The following is a 22,679-nucleotide window of genomic DNA, read 5'->3' on the forward strand; positions in this document are numbered from 1 at the left end:
TTACAAAGACAGTGGACTCTGGTAAATTGGGACACATTGGGACCAGCATCTTTTGTTCCAACTAAGAGGCTGCCCCAATTAGCTGGTTTCATGGAAACAGTTAATAAGGTATATAAAAAACAAACTAAGTAACATGTTATGTATTTAAATGAAATACAGAATACATTAGAACACCATCAATACTAATACACTATTATAAAACTGTTTATTAGTTCCTAACAACACACATCAAAGTTGCTGGTGAACACAGCAGGCCAGGCAGCATCTCTAGGAAGAGGTACAGTCGACGTTTTGGGCCGAGACCCTTCGTCAGGACCAACTGAAAGAAGAGCTAGTAAGAGATTTGAAAGTGGGAGGGGGAGGGGGAGATCCAAAATGATAGGAGAAGACAGGAGGGGGAGGGATGGAGCCAAGAGCTGGACAGGTGATTGGCAAAAGGGATACGAGAGGGTCATGGGACAGGAGGCCCAGGGAGAAGGAAAAGTGGGAGGGGGGGAAAACCCAGAGGATGGGCAAGGGGTATAGTCAGAGGGACAGAGGGAGAAAAAGGAGAGAGAGAGAGAGAGAGAGAGAGAAAGAATGTGTGTATATAAATAATGGATGGGGTACAAGGGGGAGGTGGGGCATTAGTCGAAGTTAGAGAAGTCAATGTTCATGCCATCAGGTTGGAGGTTACCCAGACGGAATATAAGGTGTTGTTCCTCCAACCTGAGTGTGGCTTCATCTTTACAGTAGAGGAGGCCGTGGTCTCCCCCTCCCCCTCCCACTTTCAAATCTCTTACCAGCTCTTCCTTCCGTTCGTCCTGACGAAGGGTCTCGGCCCGAAACGTCGACTGTACCTCTTCCTAGAGATGCTGCCTGGCCTGCTGCGTTCACCAGCAAATTTGATGTGTGTTGCCTGAATTTCCAGCATCTGCAGAACTCCTCGTGTTATTAGTTCCTAATACTATCGACAGAGTAATTCATGTGCGTTGTAAATGAAGATAATTGGCACACACACTTATAACTGCCTTCACGCAATGCTGTTGATAATTGCAGCCTCCAAATGTTCATTTTATTAGTGACATTCAAGATGGTTGTCAATATCTTCAAATTTTCCATAGTTCCTAACTTGTTCAAGTAGTGAAATCATTTCACTTTCATTCCAGGCCATTTCTGGCATCTACAAGCATAAATGCTTGAAACCACAGTGAATCAATCAGTTTTGAATTGTCTCACTGCGTATTTCTCACCAACTATCAGTGACAAAAATCACTGCTTTTTTTAAGGCAAACACACACAACTGATGCTAGTTTAGAACCTGTTCGCCAACAGTCTCCTGTCCCAATTAAGCACTTGGTGTCCCAAGTGATGGGGATCCTGGTTATTTTCCCCAATCAGTTTTTGTTCCTTGAGAGTTGTCCCAGATAAACAGGACTCCTGATTAACTGATAACCCAATTAACAGGAATCCACTGTATATACTGCCTTTCTTCAGTCCTACAATTATTTCTTGAATGATTTGCTATCACTTTTGAAGTTGAGTTCTAACAGTTTTCCTGCTGCGCCTACCATTTGGTTAGAGTTCAGTCTGCAGCAAGAATTAACAGAATGCTTGAGCTTTGGCCAGATTCAGCACATTAATTAAATCGCAAGCAAGGCATGCCAGCGGGATGTTCAGTAGGTCCAAAACCAGAGTCATAGTGTCCTAGTACATTACAGCACAGAAACAGGCCCTTTGGCACATCTAGTCTGTGTCAGACTGGTAATCTTCCTAGTCCCATTGACCATAGCTCTCCATACCCTCCCATTCTTGTACCTATCCAAATTTCTCTAGAATGCTAAAATTGAACCCTCATCCACCACTTGTGCTGGCAGTTTGTTCTGCACACTGAGTGAAGTTTCCTCTCATATTCCCCTTAAACATTGCACCTTTCACCTTTAACCCATGACCTCTAGTTCTAGTCTCACCCAACTTCAGTGGAAAAAAAGCCTGCTTGCATTTACCCTATCTATACCCCTCATAATTTTGTATACTAACTAGTCTTAACTAAATTCTACAGTACTGTTAACATGGTCTTGTATGGCAATTCGAAGCTGCAGAGACTGGTGAACGCTGCCAAATACATTGTGGGCACATCAGCAGTATCTACAAGAGGTGCTGCCTAAACATCTATCATCAAAGATCCCCGGTATCCTGGCCATGCCGTCTTAATATAACAGCTGCCGGGCAGGATGCACAGAAATTTTCACAGTCCCACACCACCAGGTTGAAGAACAAGGATTCAGTTCTTGAACAAGCCTGTGCAACCCTAATCACCTCAACAAAGCAACACTATGACCACTTGGTACAACAATGGACACTGTTCAAATTGCATACTTTCTGGTATACCTGTGATATAATTTACATTTCATTTATGTTTATAATGTGAATATTTTTATTTGGAGATACAGTGTGGAACAGACCCTTCCGGCCCAACAAGCTGCACCAACCAGCAACTCACCTATTTAACACTAGCCTAATCGCCGCACAATTTACAACAGCCAATTAAACTACTAACCCCTCATCTTTGGACTGTGGGAGGGAGCTGGAAAACCTGGAGGTAACTCACACGGTCATGGAGAGAATGAACAAACTCCCTACAGACAGCCCTGGAAATGAACTCTGAACTCTGATGTCGCAGGTGGTGGAAGCGTCACACTGACACGTTACCATGGCACCCCATGTTGTCACAATCTCCAGTAGGTCTTCCCATAAAATGACACAACATCCCACTTAAGAGTTGTAATGCGGTGAGAAGCCTTTTTCTGGCATAATATTTAAAAAAGACAAAGCTATTTTCCTTTCCATCAGCAGAAATAGAAATTTCTCTGTAAATGTTTCAACAGTGGTAATGAGTATGGCAATGGAAATTCTTCATCGTACAGTACTGTGCAAAACCCTTAGGCACACACAAGACCATAAGGCAAAGGAGCAGAATTAGGCCATTCAGCCCATTGAGTCTGCTCTGCCATTCCATCATAACTGATCCCAGATCCCACGCAACCCCACACACCCGTCTTCTCGTTATATCCTTTGATGCCCTGACCGATGAAGAAATGATCAACTTCCACCTTAAGTATACCCACGGACTTGGCCTCCGCTGCAGTCTGTGGTAGAGCATTCCACAGATTCACTACTCTCTGGCTATATATAGCTAGGGTGCCTAAGACTTTGGCACAGTGCTGTATTTTTCAACATGGAGCAGAGAGCAAGACTGTAAATCTGGCAGGATCACAGAATGTTGGGAATGGTGATGGTGTAGCACTGCAAGAGGGGAGTGCCAAGGGAAGGGGGAGGCACAGTTGCAGGCACACTGAACCTGAGACAGTAGGCAAGATAATTTGATTTCCAAACAATTGGTTTATTGATCATTAAAGAATGGCTCTCTGGTACTTCCTGCTCCCTCCCTTCTCCCTTCCCTTTTTCCCAACTGTGATTCCCCTCTCCCTGCTCCCTTCACAATAGACAGCCATATCAAATTCAGGTTTACCATCACCCACATGTCCTGAAGTTAGCTTTTTTTTGCAGCAGTAATATGTAATACATAAAGTTACTACAGTACTGTGCAAAAGTCTTTGGATCCCTAGATATATATATATATATATACCTAAGACTTTGGCAAGTACTGTGTCTCAGCGTGAGTGATAATAATAAACGAATTACCAATTCTCGCACAGGTTTGAAAACAGCTGTCTTTCCTTGTACTTGCAAATTACTGACAAGGCAGATCCAAGTGCAAAGTGTCAAACACTACCTCTCTGTGAACTTCTGCCACTTTGTCTTCATGTAAAGGATTCTTCTATTTGTTGTTTCTAGGATGGAAAACAAATAAAACATCCCAAAGCTTCCCAAAGCTTGCAGCTCAGCAACTGTGGCTAGAAGTTTGTTTTTCCAGGATTTCGATCTCTTCCAAGTGGAGATGCCTTCAGGCACGTAAACGAGACGTTTATAGAAGAAAACACACTCAGTGGCCACTTGATTAGGTACCTGCTTATTAATGTAAATATCTAATCAGCCAGTCGCATAGCAGCATCACAGTACCTAAAAGCACGCAGATATGGTCAAGAGTTTCATTTGTTGAGGTCAACCACCAGAATAGGGAAGAAATGACTTTGAATGTGAAATGATTGTTGGTACCAAATGGAGTGGTTAGTATCTCAGAAACTGCTGATCTCCCAGGATTTTCACACACAACAGTCTGTAGAGTTTACAGAGTGGTGCGAGAAACAAAAAAACCTCCAGTGAGCAGAAATTCTATTGGCATAAAGGCATTGTTTATGAGAGGTCAGAGGAGAATGGCCAGACTGATTCAAGCTGACGGGAAGGTGACAGTAACTCAAATAACCTTGTGCTACAGCGCTGTGCAGAACAGCATCACTGCATGCGCAAAATGTTGAACCTTGAAATGGAAGGGCTAAAGCAGCGGAAGACCATGACATACATGCAGTGGATGCTTTATGTGGTACAGGAGGTCAGTGCTATAAACCTGATGCTGATTTTGATTCAGATCTTTCACAAAAGTAAAAATGAACTTTTCAAACCTAGACTCTTGTGGAGCCAGCAGGAAACAGGACCACTCTTCTTGTCTTCACAGGTCACTGGTACTTCAAGACTGAATGTTCAGTCGACAGGAGATTGCACTAGAGAAGGCGCACTGGAGATCTATGAGGATGTTACTTGGGCTGCTGAATTTTACTTTTGTGAATAGATTGGGCTGCTTTCTTTGGAACAAGGCTGACTGGACATTTCACAGTGTTAAAAAAATGAGAGGTCCAAACAGGGTGAATAAGAAAGTTAGGTTTATCATGACAAACGCAATCTTTAAGCAGAGGCGTACTTGATTGACTGATAAGAAGAGAGTTACAGAAAAAATATTTCACATAGTGAACTCAGCTGATTATATTTAGCCTGTACTGAGTGAATCCTTGAATGGTCATGACTTGAGTTGAGATGAACCAAACATTGGAAATGAAAGTTATATAAATAATTTCATTTATGGTTACATAATCTCTTTAAGTGTAGTAGATTTCAACACGATGATTATCTATAGTTCTTTGGTAACATGATCAAATATCAGGACATCTTCTCCAAACATAGATTCATCATCCTTCATCATAGATTAACTCAGTCTTCGCTAAAGCAAAAACAACTAGTCTTCAGGTTGAAGTATGGTAAGTTTTAAATGAAGGAACAAGCAAATGTTGAAAACACCTACAAATATTTAAAAAAAACTAATACTTAAATTATTTTTAAAAAGACTACTTCTTCCTAGACAGTCCCTAGGGATGAAGGATGGCCTAGTTGCGACCCAGTTATAAGAGTTCCGAGGTGTCCAAGGAGACCGATGTAGAAATAGTAGACTTTTCCATAGATGGGGCAAGAGGTGCTTCACAAGCTGGATGAGTCTCTGGTTTATGAGAAGGTCTGCTCCCTCTGCTGCTTATTGAGGGTTTCTGTGCATTCCTGAAGAATGATCTCAAGATTCTTCAGGACCACTGAGCCAAAGCAACTCACCTTCCGTTTGGGAATGCAACGAGTTCTACCGCACTCCTTAGTTCCCTACTGCTTACCATGTAAGTCCTACCATGGTTTGTCCTCCCCAGGTGCAACCCCTCACACTTGTCTCTATTAAAATTCCACCTGCCATTTTTGAGCTGGTCCAGATCACTCTGCAACCTTTGATAGTCGTACTCACTGTCCATTATGCTGCCAACCAATAAATTTCTGTCAGCAATTTTTGCAACTGTTGGAATGACAGTGGCATAGTATCTAGAGACCACAGGCTGATTTCAGTCTTTAACTCTCCCTGAACTAGTTTTGGATAGAAATCTCCAGAAATTGGATTGGGACAGATCCTAATGATTAAATTGATAACTGTTGCTGCATTTTTTAAAACATAAAAGTTATACGATATATATACTCTGCTTTCAAAATGTTAGAGGGCAGCAAGTACCTGGAATGAGCTGCCAGAGTAATTGGTCAAGGTCGATACAATTGCAACATTTATGAGACTTTTGGATAGATACATAGAAGGGAGGGTCTTGGAAGGTTAATGGTCAAACATGGGTAATTTGGACTACCAGGGAGGATGTTGTGGTCGGTGTGGAAGAGGTCTCTTTCTGTGCTGTATTACGCTATGACTATGAATTATAAACTCAGCCACCTCCATCACGGGCACTAGCCTCACCACCATCAAGGACATCTTCAACAGGCGATGCCTCAAAACCCACTATCCATCGTTAGGGACCCCTACCATCCAGGATATACCCTCTTCTCATTACTACCAACAGAGAGAAGGTACAGAAGCCTGAAGACATACACTCATAGTCTTAGGAACAGCTTCTTCCCTTCTGCCATCAGATTTCTGAACAGACAATGAACACAAGAACACATGACTTACAGAATTTATATTTCTTACTTCAATTTATAGTCTATTTTATGTATTGCACTGTACTACTGCACAAAACAAATTTCATGACATAGATCAGTGATAATAAACATGATTCTGACTCTAGCCTTGTTTAATTTATCCTCATGGTCACCTTGGTTTAACTGTCAGAAGCATCCTGGAACTCACACTCCCTGCAGCTCAACAAGCTATTTAGACTCCTATCTAGTTCTGGCAAAGGGTTTTGACCCAAAACGTTTCCACAGAGGCAACCTAACCTACTTAGTATTTCCAGCATTCTTTCATTTCAGAATTCCAGCGTATGTAATTTTAATGCCCACAAGTCAGTGGGAATATTGTATTTCTTCGAAGAAGCTTTTCACCTCCCCTGTTATAGGAAAGATGTTATCAAGCTATAAAGAGTACAAAAAAATTTACAAGATTGTTCAAAGTATATTTATTATTGAAGTACATATATGTCACCAGTTACAACACTGGGATTCATTTTCTTACAGGCATTCAGAGAAACAGAACAGAATCAATGAAAAACCACACGCAACAAAGACAAGCAACCAATGTACAAAAGATAATAAAATGTACACATACGAAGAGGAAAAAGAAAGAAAATAATAATGGTAAATAAATAAGCAATAAATATTGAGAGCAACACACACAAAATGCTGGGGCAACTCAGCAGGTTAGGAAATAAATAATCATTTATTCTTTTCCATAGATGCTGCCTGGCCTGCCAAATTCCTCCAGCATTCTGTGTGTGTTGCTTTGGATTTCCAGCATCTGTAGAATTTGTGTTAATAAATATCGAGATCATGAGTTGAAGAGCCCTTGAAGGTGTATCCATACATTGTGTGATCAGTTTTGAGGTGAGTGATGTTGAGAGAAGTTATCCCCCTCAGGTTCAAGGTTCGAAGACCTGGGTTATAGGGAGAGGTTAGGCGGGCAAGAAGAAAATTGGCTGGGACATTGTTAGTCATTTTCTAGTGCTCTGATATGCGGTCCAGGGTTCAGAAACTAATGTGGCTGTTCAGCTCTACACTAGTTTTGTGCCAAGGTTGAGATTTTCAAGTTCAAGATAACGCCACCTGCCTGTGCTGGTGATGCCTCCCTCCCAGATGTGTTGAACAACTTCTACGCTCGCTTTGAGGTGGAAAATGACGTGGCAGTGTGGAAGACCACCCCTCCTCCAAATGACCAGGTGCTGTGTCTTACCATGGCCGAGGTGAGGAGAACCCTTTGCAGGGTCAACCCACAGAAGGCTGCTGAACCAGACAATATTCCTGGCAGAGAGCTTAGAGGATGCACAGACCAGCTAGCAGAGATTCTTACTGACATCTTCAACATCTCCCTGAGCAGCGCCGTCGTTCCTATGTGCTTCAAGGCCGCCTCCATTATCCCCGTGCTGAAGAAGTCTTCAGTGTCCTGTCTCAACGACTACCGTCCCGTAGCACTCACATCCATCATCATGAGGTGTTTCGAGAGGCTTGTCATGAGGCACATCAAGACCCTGCTGCCCCACTCACTGGACCCCCTGCAGCTCGCATACCATCCCAACCGTTCAACAGACGATGCCATTGCCATCACCCTCCACCTGGCCCTAACCCACCTGGACAAAAAAGACACGTACGTTCGAATGCTGTTCATAGACTTCAGTTCAGCATTCCACACAATCATTCCTCAGCACCTGATTGGAAACCTGAGCCTACCGGGCCTGAACACCTCCCTCTGCAACTGGATCCTAGACTTCTTGACTGGGAGACCTCAGTCAGTCCGGATTGGAAGCAGCATCTCCAACACCATCACACTGAGCACGGGGGCCCCACAGGGCTGTGTGCTCAGTCCACTGCTGTTCACTCTGCTGACCCACGACAGTGCTGCAACACACAGCTCGAAACACATCATCATGTTCGCGGATGACATGACCGTGGTGGGTCTCATCAGCAAGAACGATGAGTCAGCATACAGAGAGGAGGTGCTGCGGCTAACGGACTGGTGCAGAGCCAACAACCTGTCTCTGAATGTGAAAAAAACAAAAGAGATGGTTGTTGACTTCAGGAGGACACGGAGCGACCACTCTCCGTTGAACATCGACGACTCCTCTGTAGAGATTGTTAAGAGCACCAAATTGGTGTTCATCTGGTGGAGAATCTCACCTGGTCCCTCAACACCCGCGCCATAGCGAAGAAAGCCCAGCAGCTTCTCTATTTTCTGTGAAGGCTGAGAGGAGTCCATCTCCCACCCCCCACATCCTCACCACGTTCTACAGAGGTTGTATTGAGAGCATCCTGAGCAGCTGCATCACTGCCTGGTTCGGAAATTGCACCATCTTGGATCGCAAGACACTGCAGTGGATAGTGAGGTCAGGTGAGAAGATCATTGAGGTCTCTCTTCCCGCCATTAGAGACATTTACACCACACACTGCATCCACAAAGCAAACAGCATTATGAAAGACCCCACACACCCCTCATACAAACTCTTCTCCCTCCTGCCATCTGGCAAAAGGCACCGAAGCATTCGAGCTGTCACGACCAGACTATGTAACAGTTTCTTCCCCCAAGCCATCAGGCTCCTCAATACCCAGAGCCTGGACTGACACCAACCTACTGCCCTCTACTGTGCTTATTGTCTTGTTTATTATTTATTGTAATGCCTGCACTGTTTTGTGCACTTTATACAGTCCTGAGTAGGCCTGTAGTCTAGTGTAGTTTTGTGTTGTTTTACGTAGTTCAGTGTAGTTTTTGTATTGTTTCATGTAAGACCATGATCCTGAAAAACATTGTCTCGTTTTTACTGTGTACTGTACCAGTAGTTATGGTCGAAATGCCAATAAAAAATGACTTGACTTGACAAAGTAAATTCATTACCATATGCAACCCTGAGATTCATTTTCTTGCCAGCATACTCATCACCAGACACCTTTTTCCTCAGTCAAGGCTACATTGAAGGTGAAAATTAAACAGAAACACAAGGGATTCTGCAGATGCTGGAAATCAAAGGTAACATATACAAAATGCTGGTGGAACTCAGCAACATCAGGCAGCACCTATGGAAATGAATAAACATTTGACAGTTTGGGCCGAGACCCTTCATCAGACCTGAAAAAGGGTCTCGGCCCAAAACGTCAAATGCTTATTCATTTCTATAGATGCTGCCTGACCTGCTGAGTTCCTCCAGCATTTTGTGTGAGTGGCTTTGGACTTCCAACTTCTGCAGATTTTCTCGTCCTTGTCTGTAAAATATGACCTATTATCACAAAACTCCATCTTTCAGGTGATACAGTGATAAGGCTGATGAAATAACTGAAGTTTACAGTTGCCTCTCAGCACCAGAATCCCAGCTGCTCTCTCTGTTGAGCTTGAATGTTCCCCGTCATCTCAGGTCTCCTCCCACATCTCAGAACTGTGACAGTGAGAGTTGTTAGGTTAAATGGCTTCTGTAAGCTGCCTCTGGAGTGTGAGGTGTGCATTAGAACATAGAACAAGTACAGCACAGGAACTACCCCCTTGGCCCAATTTAACACCTAACTAAACACTTCTGTCTGCACAATGTCCATAACACTTCCATTCTCTGCACATTCATGTGCCTAAAAGACTCATGCATGTCTCTATTTTATCTGCTTCCACTACCACCTCTGACAGTCCATTCTGGGCAACCACCACAGCGTTGATCGTGAACACAGCCCAGCACATCACACAAACCAATCTTCCGTCCTTGGACTCACTTTACACCGCACGCTGTCGGAGCAGTGCTGCCAGGATAATCAAGGACACGACCCACCCAGCCAATACACTTTTTGTCCCTCTTCCCTCCGGGAGAAGGCCCAGGAGCTTGAAGACTCGTACAGCCAGATTTGGGAACAGCTTCTTTCCAACTGTGATAAGACAGCTGAATGGATCCTGACCCGGATCTAGGCCGTACCCTCCAACTATCCGGACCTGCCTCTTGGTTTTTTTGCACTACCTTACTTTCCCTTTTCTACTTTCTATTTATGATTTATAATTTAAATTTTTAATATTTACTTTCGATTTGTACTCCAGGGAGCGCAAAGCGCGGAATCAAATATCACTGTGATGATGTATGCTCTAGTATCAATTGTTTGGAGACAATAAAGTATGAAGTATAAAGTATGAAAGTAAAAAAAAACTACCCAGCATGTCTCTCTTACCTTAAATGCATTCCCTCCAGTATTAACCATTTTCACTCTGGAAGAAAAGTATTGTCTATCTACTCTACATATGTCTCTCAATCTTTATAAACTTCTATCAGATTTCTATATCTGCCACTCCAGAGAAAACTTTACAGGGCCTGTTTCTAGTCCAGACAAGAGTGAGAGAATTAAGGAAATATTGACAAACAAGAGAAAGTCTGCAGATACTGGAAATCCAAGCAACACACACAAAATGCTGGAGGAACTCAGCAGGCCAGGCAGCATCTACGGAAAAAAATACAGTCGATGTTTCAGGCCGAAACCCTTCAGCAGGACCCATTGAGATACTTTTACTCCAAACAATGCACTGACTTGACTGTGTTATCACAACACAGTAGTGTAGCAGTTAGTGCAACGCTTTTCAGCATTGGGGTTCAATTTCCGCCACTGTCAGTAAGGAGTTTGTACACTCTCCACAAGACCGCGTGAGTTTCCTCCAGGTGCTCTGGTTTCCGCCCACATTCATAATATGATCATCAGCCATTTCTAAGACTGCTCGGAATGAAGCTGGTGGCTGATCCCTTGCTGCATTATGAACCTTCCTGAGCTGTCAGGTCATCTGGGGTGGGCCTGCTTACTGTCCCCAGGGTCAGAACTAAACACGGTGAAGCAGCTTTTAGTTACTATGCTCCACATATCTGGAATAATCTTCCAGAGGATCTGAAGTCTGCCCCAACTTTAAGCTCTTTTAAATCGCGGCTTACAACTTTTTCGCTGTACCTTTTAATTATAATCTCCTACACTATAACTTTCAGTTCCTTATTTTTATGTGTGATTTGATTCTCTTTATGTTGTCTGAAATTTGATGTTTGATTTTTGTATCTTGTTTTGTGGAAAGCACTTTGAACTGTCCTGTGTTTGAAAAGTGCTATACAAATAAACTTGCTTTGCCTTCAAGGCTTCGTTGATTGGAAAAAAGGAACTCACAATACGTCCAGTATGTAACAAAACTAACAGAAGAGAGTTATTTCATCTCAAGACTGAGGTCCACAGAAAAAAGCTCTCTCATAGTCAGAGTACTCCAGCACAGGGACAGACTCTTTGTCCCACCTGCCAAACTGTTAATACTGCCTAGCCCCATTGTCCCCCACCTGGGCTGTGGCCCTCCATATCCCTCCCATCCATGTACTGTACTTATCCAAATCTCTCTTACATGTTGAGATGGAACATGTCTCCACAACTTTCACTGGCAGTTCATTCCACACTCACATTATCCTCTGAGTGAAGAAATTCCTCCTCAGTTTCCCTTTAAATATTACACCATATGATTCACCCATGGCTTCTTGTTCGAGTCTAACCACATCCTACATGATTCATAACTTTGTAGACCTCTGACAAATCTCCATTCATTCTCCAGCGCTCCAAGGAATAAAGTCTTAACCCATTCGACCTTTCCCTTTAACACATGTCCTCAGCTCCCATCAACAACCTTGTAAATTTTCTCTATATTTGTTCAATCTTACATTTCATGTAGGTAGGTGATCAGAATTGCACACAATGCTCCAAATTCAGCCTCACCAACATCTTATACAACATCAACATAACAGCCCAGCTCCTGTGATCAATACTTCGATTTATGAAGGACCATGTGCCAAAAGCTCTCTTCATGACCCCATCATCTGAATGTTATTGGAAGTAAAAACAAAGAAGAACATACTTAATGATGAAAACCAAGACAAAGGAAGGTTACAACTGTTACTTTTACTTCCAGGGTCCCTTATCACCCTCAAGGAATTTGTCCTGTTGCAGAGAGAAAATAACAGAATCTGAACCAGATGGAAGGCACGTTTGGAAACCCTAAGAGAACTGTTGACTCAAATCCATTGCTCAATGCTCTTGAGGGAGAATCTCTTGATGACATATCCCAACTCCCACCAGGTTCTTGAGAAAGTATGTTGCAACTGAAGAGCAAGGTTTGAGGTGGGACAGCCGACTAAAGTTTACAAGTTCCAAGGAAGAGGCTTCAAAAGCTTCTTCAAATGTAATAGTGAAGAAAATCAAGAGGAATTTAAAAAATACAAATACTTCTCAATTATAGAGAGTAGAAACCATCCAAGTAGGAGAAAAGCCTTCTTTTCAAAGTTCACAGTGGCTTTCACTGTATATATTTTATTATAAATAAAAGAATCATAAATATTTTCTCACCTGCTAAAGAGGCTATGTTCACTATAATTCCTCCTTTCCCACCATTCTGTTTGTTCATGTAATCCAAAGCTAGGTACGTTCCTCGGATCACAGACGTCTGGCATTTAAAAAAAGAAGCATATTTTCAATCAAGCAGTCTTTTTAAAAAATTAAGTTGCTCTCCAATAAACTGGGTTAGTGAAATACAGCAATACACACAAAATGCTGGAGGCCAGGCAGCATCTATAGAAAAGAGAAAACAGTTGATGTTTTCTCTGAGGCCCTTCATCAGGACTGGAAAGAAAGAGAAGTGCAAGGCGGCAGGTGATAGGTCAATCCAGGAGAGGGGGAGGGATGGAGTAAAAAGCTGGGAAGTCGATTGATGAAAGAGCTAAAGGAGAGGACAGAAGGCTACGGAAGAAAGGGAAGGCATCAAAGGGAGGTGATGGGCAGATAAGGAGATAAGGTGAGAGAGGGAAACAGGAGTGGAGAATGGTGAAGGGGTGGGGGGTTATAACTGGAAATTCAAACAATCAGTGTACATGCCATCAAGGTTGGAGGCTACCTGAGCGGGGCCTCATCGCGGTAGTAGAGAAAATAGAGAAGAGATGTGTTTAATTTTGTCTCCTAGTGTTGATCATAGCCTATTTGCCAAAAGAAGATTTGGATTGTTGTGTGAAATGTCAGTGCGGTTTTTCTTCCTATTTCTCTGTAACAAGCACAGGCTAATCTTATTGGAAGAAAGACATCTGCATTTCATGTTTGCTTGCCTCATTTCCAGTCATACAGTCTCAACCATAGTGCTGAACTCTCTATGGAACTTAGTCTAAGTGAAGAGCCTTAGACCTTGAGTTGGGTTGTCTGGTCTGGTCTGCTAAATAATGGGAGGCACATGTACATCTACTTAAAGATAAATATTAGTTTTATTTGTTGCATGTACTTGCAAAGAGTGAAATGTGTTGTTTGTGTCGATGAATGACCAACGCAGTCCGAAGGTGCGCTGGGGGCAGCCCGCAATTGTTGAAGGGTAATAACTATTCGTGAACCTGGAGGCTCTCGTACCTCCTTCCCAATGGCAGCAGGGAGAAGAGAGCATGACCTGGTTGGCGGGGGTTCTTGATGATGGATTTCTTATTTCACTACTCCTGTGCCCAAAATCGTGGGCAGGGTTTTTCCTTTGACGGACTGGGCTGAATTCACTACTTCGTGTCGGCTTTTCCGTGCATGGGCGGTGGTGTGTCCCTACCAGACATGGACGAAGATAATTTCTGAAAAAATTCCCATATGAGGGATTTGTTTTAAACTTGTTATTAAACTTAAAGCTGACATGAATTGGAATGCAATGTCTACAGTGTGGGAACGTACGGGTGAAGGAGACTTCACTGCAACTTTCCAAAAGGTTCTGAGGAAAGAATCGGGGGCACAAACTAAATTGGTGGAATGAACCAATGCAGACACAATGAAGATTTCTTTGTATTAACATGATTAAGTAATTATACCCAATGTGAATTCCCAATTTTGAAAAATACAGCTAAGGAACTGCAAAGTTACTTGTATTAGCTTCCAAATATTTTGGATCACAACCAAGATTTCCTCCCATACTAGTCAGCTTACTTTGTGAGACTGCTTTGTATAAACAGTTGATTTGCTTATTTTTCCATTTAATTAAATGAATTGGTTTGTAACATCAAATCTTGCTATATTTATTAATACCACTGAGTCAACAATAAATGCAGAATCGCACAGCACTTCACAGGCCCTTCGACCCATGGTATTCTGCCAACTTTTCAACTACTCTGAAATCAATCTAATCATTCCCTCCCACAAAGATCTCCATTTTATTTCCTTGTGGGCATTCACAGTAGAACAAAGAAATACAATAAAGTCAATAAAAAAACTGCAAAGATTGACAAACAACTTTCAAAAGACAAACAGTGCAAATACAAATACGTAAATAGACAGAAAGACAAACAAACAAATAAGACAAAAAAAATGAGTGTAGACTTGTTGAATGTGAGTCCATAAGTTCTGGAATCAGTCCAGTGTTGAGATAAGTGAGGTTATCATGCTGGTTCAAGAGCCTGAAGGTTGAAAGGTGGCATAATTGGGATTCAGAGAGGTAATAAAAGGGGCACAGCAACAGGCAATTCACTTCTCCCAGTATTTCTGTTCCACTCATCCCATCTAAATGTATCAGCATAATTCTCTATTCTGCTCCACTTTTACTGTGCAAAGGTCTGAGGCACACATACATGGTTAGGGTGTCTAAGACTTTTGAAAAAGCACTGTGTTTATCAACATGGAGCGGAGAGCGAGTTTGTAAACCTGGAGGGAGCAAAGAATGTTGGGAGAGGCGAGAGTAGAGCGCCGTAGGAGGCGTGGGACAGGTGGCAGATAGAGAGTGCCAGAGGTGGGGGTGGTGTGCTTGCAGACACGTCCAGCCCGGAGACGTCAGGTGAGGTCATTTGATTCAGAATGTCTCTCTGGTGCTTCCCACTCCCTCCCCTCTCCTTTCCTCTTTTCCCAACCATGGATTCCCCTCTCCCTGCCCTCCTTCCCACTCTCAGTCCACAACAGAGACCCATATCAGAATCAGGTCTATCACCACTCACACGTCATGAAATTGGTTTTTTTGCATTAGCAGTACAGTGCAATACATAAAGTTACTACAGTACTGTGCAAAAGTCCTTGGCATTGTAGCTACATACATATGTGCCTAAGACTTTCGCACAGTGCTGTATGTCCAGCCTTCTCACAGATGTATATATATACTGCTCATACCAAGCACTCCTCTGTGGGGAGTCCCATATTCTCAGTAATTCTTGGGTAAATAGACCAAATTCCCAACTGGACATACTTATAAGGGTATCAAGTTACACTCTTTCCGATAAGTGGAAGCATTACCATAGCATCCACTCTATCAAAACTGTTCATGACCTTAGATTCTGTAGTAGACTATACCTCACCCTGAGAGGAAAGGGACAGTCCGGCAGTATAACAGACTCCAAATGTACCGAGAACCATGGCTCTATCAGCCATCAAACGGGAATTACAAATGCAATATCTGGTGTTTGAAGAAAGCTACCACAGTCTATATCCATTTCAGAGAAAACCATTCAGTGAATTTATGAATCTATTCTTACTATAACCAAGAAGGAACACAAGAGATTTTGAAGGTGCTTGAAACCTTGTGGAAAACACACAAAATGCTGGAGGAACTCAGCCAGCATCTATGGAGGTGAATAAGGAGTCGACATTTTGGGCTGAGTTCAAAGTCCATTTATTATCAAAGTATATATACTGTATACAACCTTGAGATTTGTCTCCTTGCAGGCAGTCACAAAACAAAGAAACACAATGGAATCCATGATAAAACGACACACAACAAAGACTGTCAAACACCAAATGTGCGAAAAAATTGTGCAAACAATAAAAGTAAGCAAATAAATAAGACACAGAACAAGAACTGCAGAGTCCCCAAAAGTAGGTCCACAGCCAAGGAATCAGTTCAGGGTTGCTGCTGGTCCAGGAACCTGATGGCTGCAGGCCACAAACATGGAGACAGTTTAGCATTGAGGCAAGTAGAGCCTCACAGGAATATAAATTGAACACCAGTTCATCCTTCGCCCTCGGTTTTGATGCCTTGATCTTTTTAATCTGGCTCAGTGATTAGTTTGAGTAAATATCAGTTCAATTTTCACTCTCTCTGGTCTGGGCCTTGCCATTTCGATCCAGCCCAAAGAGTCGATCAGGCCTCAAGTCCACTCTGGCAATAGCCGCCAAGGCTGTGCCGGCATTCCTGAGAGCCCAGTTCTCTGAATCCTCCAGGATAACTCAAAAAAATGTCAGGTTGTTCAGCCAGGTCAAAAGCATAATTCCAAAAAGGAAATTACAGGCTGCGGGATTGCAGTCCCAAAAATTTATTTAATAGAATAAAGGTGTTTTATTTGCTGCTCGCAACATGTCGCTGTCTCACCAACTCCATCTCAGCACTGGCTGCCTATACCCCTCCATAGAGGCTGCCTGATTTGCTGGGTATTTAGTGTGTGTTGCATGACAAAGGTGGCAGACATTTAGTCCATTTGCTCAAGACCAGCTCCTGGCCCTATTAGTCCCATTAACCCTCTCCAGTGGCCCTGCAGCGTATTTTTTCATAGTCACAGTCATAGTCATACTTTATTGATCCTGGGGGAAATTGGTTTTCGTTACAGTTGCACCATAAATAATTAAATAGTAATAAAACCATAAATAATTAAATAGTAATATGTAAATTATGCCAGGAAATAAGTCCAGGACCAGCCTATTGGCTCAGGGTGTCTGACCCTCCAAGGGAGGAGCTGTAAAGTTTAATGGCCACAGGCAGGAACGACCTCCTATGACGCTCTGTGTTACATCTCGGTGGAATGAGTCTCTGGCTGAATGTACTCCTGTGCCCAACCAGTACATTATGTAGTGGATGGGAGACATTGTCCAAGATGGCAGGCAACTTGGGTAGCATCCTCTTTTCAGACACCACCGTGAGAGAGTCCAGTTCCATCCCCACAACATCACTGGCCTTACGAATGAGTTTGTTGATTCTGTTGGTGTCTGCTACCCTCAGCCTGCTGCCCCAGCACACAACAGCAAACATGATTGCACTGGCCACCACAGACTCGTAGAACATCCTCAGCATCATCCAGCAGATTTTAAAGGACCTCAGTCTTCCACTCAAGCTTCCTCCTGTACCTGTCTTTAGCCTCCCTGATCTTGGTTTTCAGGTCCCTCTGTCTTGCCCTCAGTTCCTCCCTATTTCCATCTCTAAACGCCCTCTTTTTAGCATTCAGGATGTCCTTAATATCCTTTGTTACTCATGGTTTGTTATTTGAATAACAAAAGACAGTTCTTGTCAGAACATTGCAGTCCACACAGAAGTTGATGTAATCAGTGATGCACTCTGTGAGCCCATCAATATCCTCTCCATGTGGCTCACAGAGTGCCTGCCAGGCTGTCACCTCAAGACAACCCTGGAGCGCCTCATAAGCCTCCTCTGACCATTTCCTCATTGTCTTCGAGGTTACAGGTTTACTCTTCACCAGAGGCACGTAGCAGGGTTTTAGATGCACCAGGTTGTGATCTGACCTTCCCAGTGGGGGGAGGGGAGAGGAGCTGTCTGCATCCTTAATGTTAGCGTACATCAAATCCAGAGTCCTCTCCCCTCTGGTTGTACAGCTCACATACTGCGTGAAGTTGGGCAGTGTTCTAGCCATGGTAACATAGTTAAAGTCACCCGAGATGGTAATGAGGGCACTCGGGTGCTGGGTTTGTAATCTGGCTATGATGGTGTAAATGATGTTACACCCCAACGTCGGGTTGGCAGAGGGAGGGATGTATACAACAACCACAATTGCATGCGAGATTTCCCTTGGCAAATAATATGGCCGGAGTCCAACAGCAAAAAGTTCAATATCCGGGCTACAGACACGTTCCTTGATCGTAATATGCCCCGGATTGCACCATCTGTTATTTACCAGAACTGCAAGCCCACCTCCTTTACGCTTACCGCTCTCAGTGCTATTCCGGTCAGCTCCAACGGTCTGGAAGCCCTCTATGGAAACGCTTTGATCGGGTTATTCTTTCTTACAATCCCTGCTTTGACCTTTTTCGGCACTGAAGATTAGATTTACCAACAGTCAGGCGACAAGCATGCCTTCGGATGAGAGTTAAAGCGGACTGACCCAGCATGCGACGAGGAACTCCTAGTGCTTGTTCTTGTAGAAATGAGACTCCAGGGCAACATCAGACTTCAGGCATGTCAGTCAGTGGCTTGTGCTAATATTATTCTTTTGACACAGTAGCTGTGTGCTACTGTAGATACTGTGTTAGATACTGTGTTTTACAATTTGCCCTGGAGGAACACAGCTTCGTTCAGCTGTATACACGTATCATTGAATGACAATGAAACAAACTTGAATTTAAAGTTAACAAGTATGGAGAATGTGCAGACACTGCATGATCAACAACTGATCAGGACTGAACCTGGAGATGCTGTGCTAACTGCTGAGCCAGTACATTACAACATGTAAGTGTTTTGTTGATAAAGCCCTCATGAGTTAGTTGACACAAGCCACACACACAATGCTGCAAACTTTGATGAACTCGGCCAAGAAAATCCCTTCAATTCGATTAATTTTTTAATGACATAACACATCCCTTGACTGTAAATGTCTTTTATATTCAGATATTTATCACAACATATTGATGAAGGTAGAGTAGTAGATGTAGTGTAGAGCAGTAGATAGATTTCAGCAAGGCATTTGACTAGGTACTCCATGCAAGGGTTATTGAGAAGGTAAGGAGGCATGGGATCCAAGGGGACATTGCTTTGTGGATCCAGAACTGGCTTGCCCAAAGAAGGCAAAGAGTGGTTGTAGACGGGTCATATTCTGCATGGAGGTTGGTCACCAGTGGGGTGCCTCAGGAATCGGTTCTCGGACCCCTGCTCTTTGTGATTTTTATAAATGACCTGGATGAAGAATGGGTTAGTAAATTTGCTGATGACACAAAGGTTAGGGATGTTGTGGATAGTGTGGAGGGCTGTCAGAGGTTACAGCAGGACATTGATAGAATGCAAAACTGGGCTGAGAAATGGCAGATGGAATTCAACCCAGATAAGTGTAAGGTGCTTCATTTTGGTAGGTCAAATATGATGGCAGAATATAGCATTAACGGTAAGACTCCTGGCAGTGTGGAGGATCAGAGGGATCTTGGGGTCCAAGTCCATAGGACACTCAAAGCTGCTGCGCAGGTTAACTCTGTGGTTAAGAAAGCATATGGTGCATTGGCCTTCCTCAACCGTGGGTTTGAGTTTAGGAGCCCAGAGGTAACGCTGCAGCTATATAGGACCATGTTCAGACCCCACTTGAAGTACTGTGCTCAGTTCTGGTCGCCTCACTATAGGAAGGTTATGGAAACCATAGAAAGGGTGCAGAGGAGATTTACAAGCATGTTGCCTGGATTAGGGAGCATGCCTTATGAGAATAGGTTGAGCGAACTTGGCCTTTTCTCCTTGGAGCGACGGAGGATGAGAGGTGACCTGATAGAGGTGTATAAGATGATGAGAGGCATTGATCATGTGGATATTCAGAGGCTTTTTCCCAGGGCTGGAATGGCTAGAACGAGAGGGCACAGTTTTAACGTGCTTGGAAGTAGGTATATAGATGTCAGGGGTAAGTTTTTTTTATATAAACACAGAGAGTGGTGAGTGCGTGGAATGGGCTGCTGGTGATGGTGGTGGAGGCAGATACGATAGGGTCTTTTAAGAGACTCCTGGACAGGTACATGGAGCTCAGAAAAACAGGGGGCTATAGGTAACCCTAGGTAATTTCTAAGGTAAGGACATGTTCGGCACAGTTTTGTGGGCCGAAGGGCCTGTATTGTACTGTAGGTTTTCTATGTTTCTATGCTTTACATTGAAACATACAGTCAGTAGACTCTTAAGTACCTAATAAAGTGGCTACTGAATGTTTGTAGTCTTCTACTGCTGTAGCCCGTCCACTTTAAGGATCAAATCAAGTCTAATCATCATTCAGACCATACATGAATACAGAGAAACGAGACAGCTTTTCTCTGGGGCCCAGGTGCATAATGTACATCCAAGAGTAAGAAAAAAAAAATCATACATCATACTCAAGAAAACACATGTATAGTTTAAGTCCCTGACTAACATTCAAATTGTTGGTACAGCTCTTGGCAATCAAGTCTGTCCTTCTGCCAGTCGGACACTAGAGGGCAGCACCGGCGAGTGAGGCCAGCTCCCAGTTGAGCACAAACCCCACACTACACTGCCTCCAGTTTGATGTGTCGTGCATTTCGAAATGCTCTTCTGCACACCACTGTTGCAACACATGGTTATTTGGGTAATGAGCTCTTCGGGCCTGAGCGGGGAGCCAAAGATCACTGGGCTCTAAGATCTTGAGAAGCACCTGAATTGGTTAATTGTTGTTTTACAAGCCATAAATTGCATAGAGTTCCTTGTGTTTTTCTCAAGTATAAAGCAATCTCATGTTGCTTTCTGTTTAAGCTCGCCAAGTTTATTTTGATAGGCTTAGATGTCTTTATTTTAGTGGATTCCTGAATATCATTAACCATGAATTTCTAGCATTGCAGTGTCACTTGGCTGCACCTCAGGCATTCATTTGGAATTATTATCAACTCCATTTGCCATTTCTACATCAGAGTCTGTCTTTCTTCTGCACATTGCTAGCACACATCGTGACAAATCGATTTACTGTCATCTTCCTATCAGCTTGAACCAATCTGGCTATTTTCCCCTGACCTCCCTCATTGACAAGGTGTTTTTACCCACAGAACTGCCACTCACTGGATTTTTTTTTCCCCTTTTTGGTTCATTCTCTATGAACTCTAGACACAGATGTGTGTGAAAATCTCAGGACATGAGGAGGTTCTGAGATGCTCAAACCACCCCATCTGGCAATAACAATCATTTCACAATCAAAGTCATTGAGATCACATGTGTTCTCTGTTCTAATGCTTGGTCTGAACAACACTGAACCTGTTGACCATGGATGCATTGAGTTGCTACCACATGACTGGCTGATTAGATATTTGCATTAACGAATGGGTGTACCGAATAAACTGGTCACTGAGTGTATAGTGAAATGCATCATTTGCATGAACAACTAATACAACCCAAGGCTGTGCTGGCCACCGCCTGAATATGTAATCACACACTCTGGCATCAAGGCAGTGTGCCCATGATGTTCAGCTCAACAACACAAACAACCACAGACCAGCAGCAGCAAAACAAGTCTATACACACACACACACACCTCCAACCCCCAGTTCAGGACATGTCCAGACCTCCAGCCTCCAGTGGACTCACTGACATCCGGTCTCCAACATCTTCAGACCCCAGACCACTTCACCAACCCCTCTCCCAAAACATATCCGCTGAAGATGACATTTCTTATTGCTGTATGGCTCACTGTGGCAGGCAGGTAGGCCTGTGCTTACCTCTCTGCTTTGATGATGGTGGTTCTGTGTTATGGATTGGACTACTGCGCTTACAGACTGGACTTTTTCAGACTTGCCGGTTTTATATTCTGTGTTTTTCGCCTGCTCCTTTCTGTTTTGTAGTGCAAGGGGTGGGAGTTTGGGGGGGGGGGGTTGATGTTTTTGGTGCCTTTTTTTGCGGGGAAGGGGGTTTTGGAATCAATGTTCTTGCTCTGTTTTGTGCAGGGGCAGTGGGGTTTGGAGGTTGATGATCGGGATACCGTTCTTTTTTGTGCAAGGGGGCGGGTTTGATGTTACACTCTGAATGACTTGCATGTTATTTCTTCGTTACGTGGCTATCTGGAGAAGACGAATCTCAGCGTTGTATATGGATACATATTTTGATAATAAACGAACCTTTGAAATAAAAGTGCAGCTTGTTGCGGTTGAGAAGATTTCAGAAACAATATTACCTTTTCCAATGGCATAACGTGGGGACACTGTGTTCTTACCAAATTAATGTTGATTGTTTGTTCCCAGTTGTTCTCATTGTTAATTCCAGCATTATTGCACAGTATATCCAGACTTCCAAAGCGTTCAAATGCTTTCTTAAAAGCACCTAAAAATCAATATAGGATGGAATCACAGAATAGTAAGATCGAAGAATATTTGATGTCATTTCTAGTACACAAGTGTAAAAGAGACCAAAATACAGTATAGTTACTCCGGATCTGATGCAGTGTATATATTTTTAAAAAATCACACTAAGACATATAATAAAAAAACACAATAAATATAAATGTATAACTTAGTGTATGTGTATATACATGCATATATATATATATACATACACACACATATACAGTAAATGCAGGATCTGGAAACTAAACACAAAATAATCTGCAGATGCTGGGGTCAAAGCAACACTCACA

General features: G+C 43.1%; 1 protein-coding gene across 1 annotated transcript in view; it reads right to left on the reverse strand.

The window, feature by feature from the left end:
• Positions 1–22,679, reverse strand: part of LOC140197561 (15-hydroxyprostaglandin dehydrogenase [NAD(+)]-like) — a 69,417-nt gene that overhangs the window by 36,892 nt on the left and 9,846 nt on the right. Inside the window, exons 3-4 of the mRNA XM_072257668.1 lie at positions 22,260–22,366; positions 12,778–12,874 (exon numbers count right to left, since the gene is read on the reverse strand). Of these exons, the coding sequence (XP_072113769.1) occupies positions 12,778–12,874; positions 22,260–22,366 (204 nt within the window). The remainder of the gene's footprint in view (positions 1–12,777; positions 12,875–22,259; positions 22,367–22,679) is intronic.

Source organism: Mobula birostris, chromosome 5, assembly GCF_030028105.1.
Source record: "Mobula birostris isolate sMobBir1 chromosome 5, sMobBir1.hap1, whole genome shotgun sequence".
NCBI lineage: Eukaryota > Metazoa > Chordata > Chondrichthyes > Myliobatiformes > Myliobatidae > Mobula > Mobula birostris.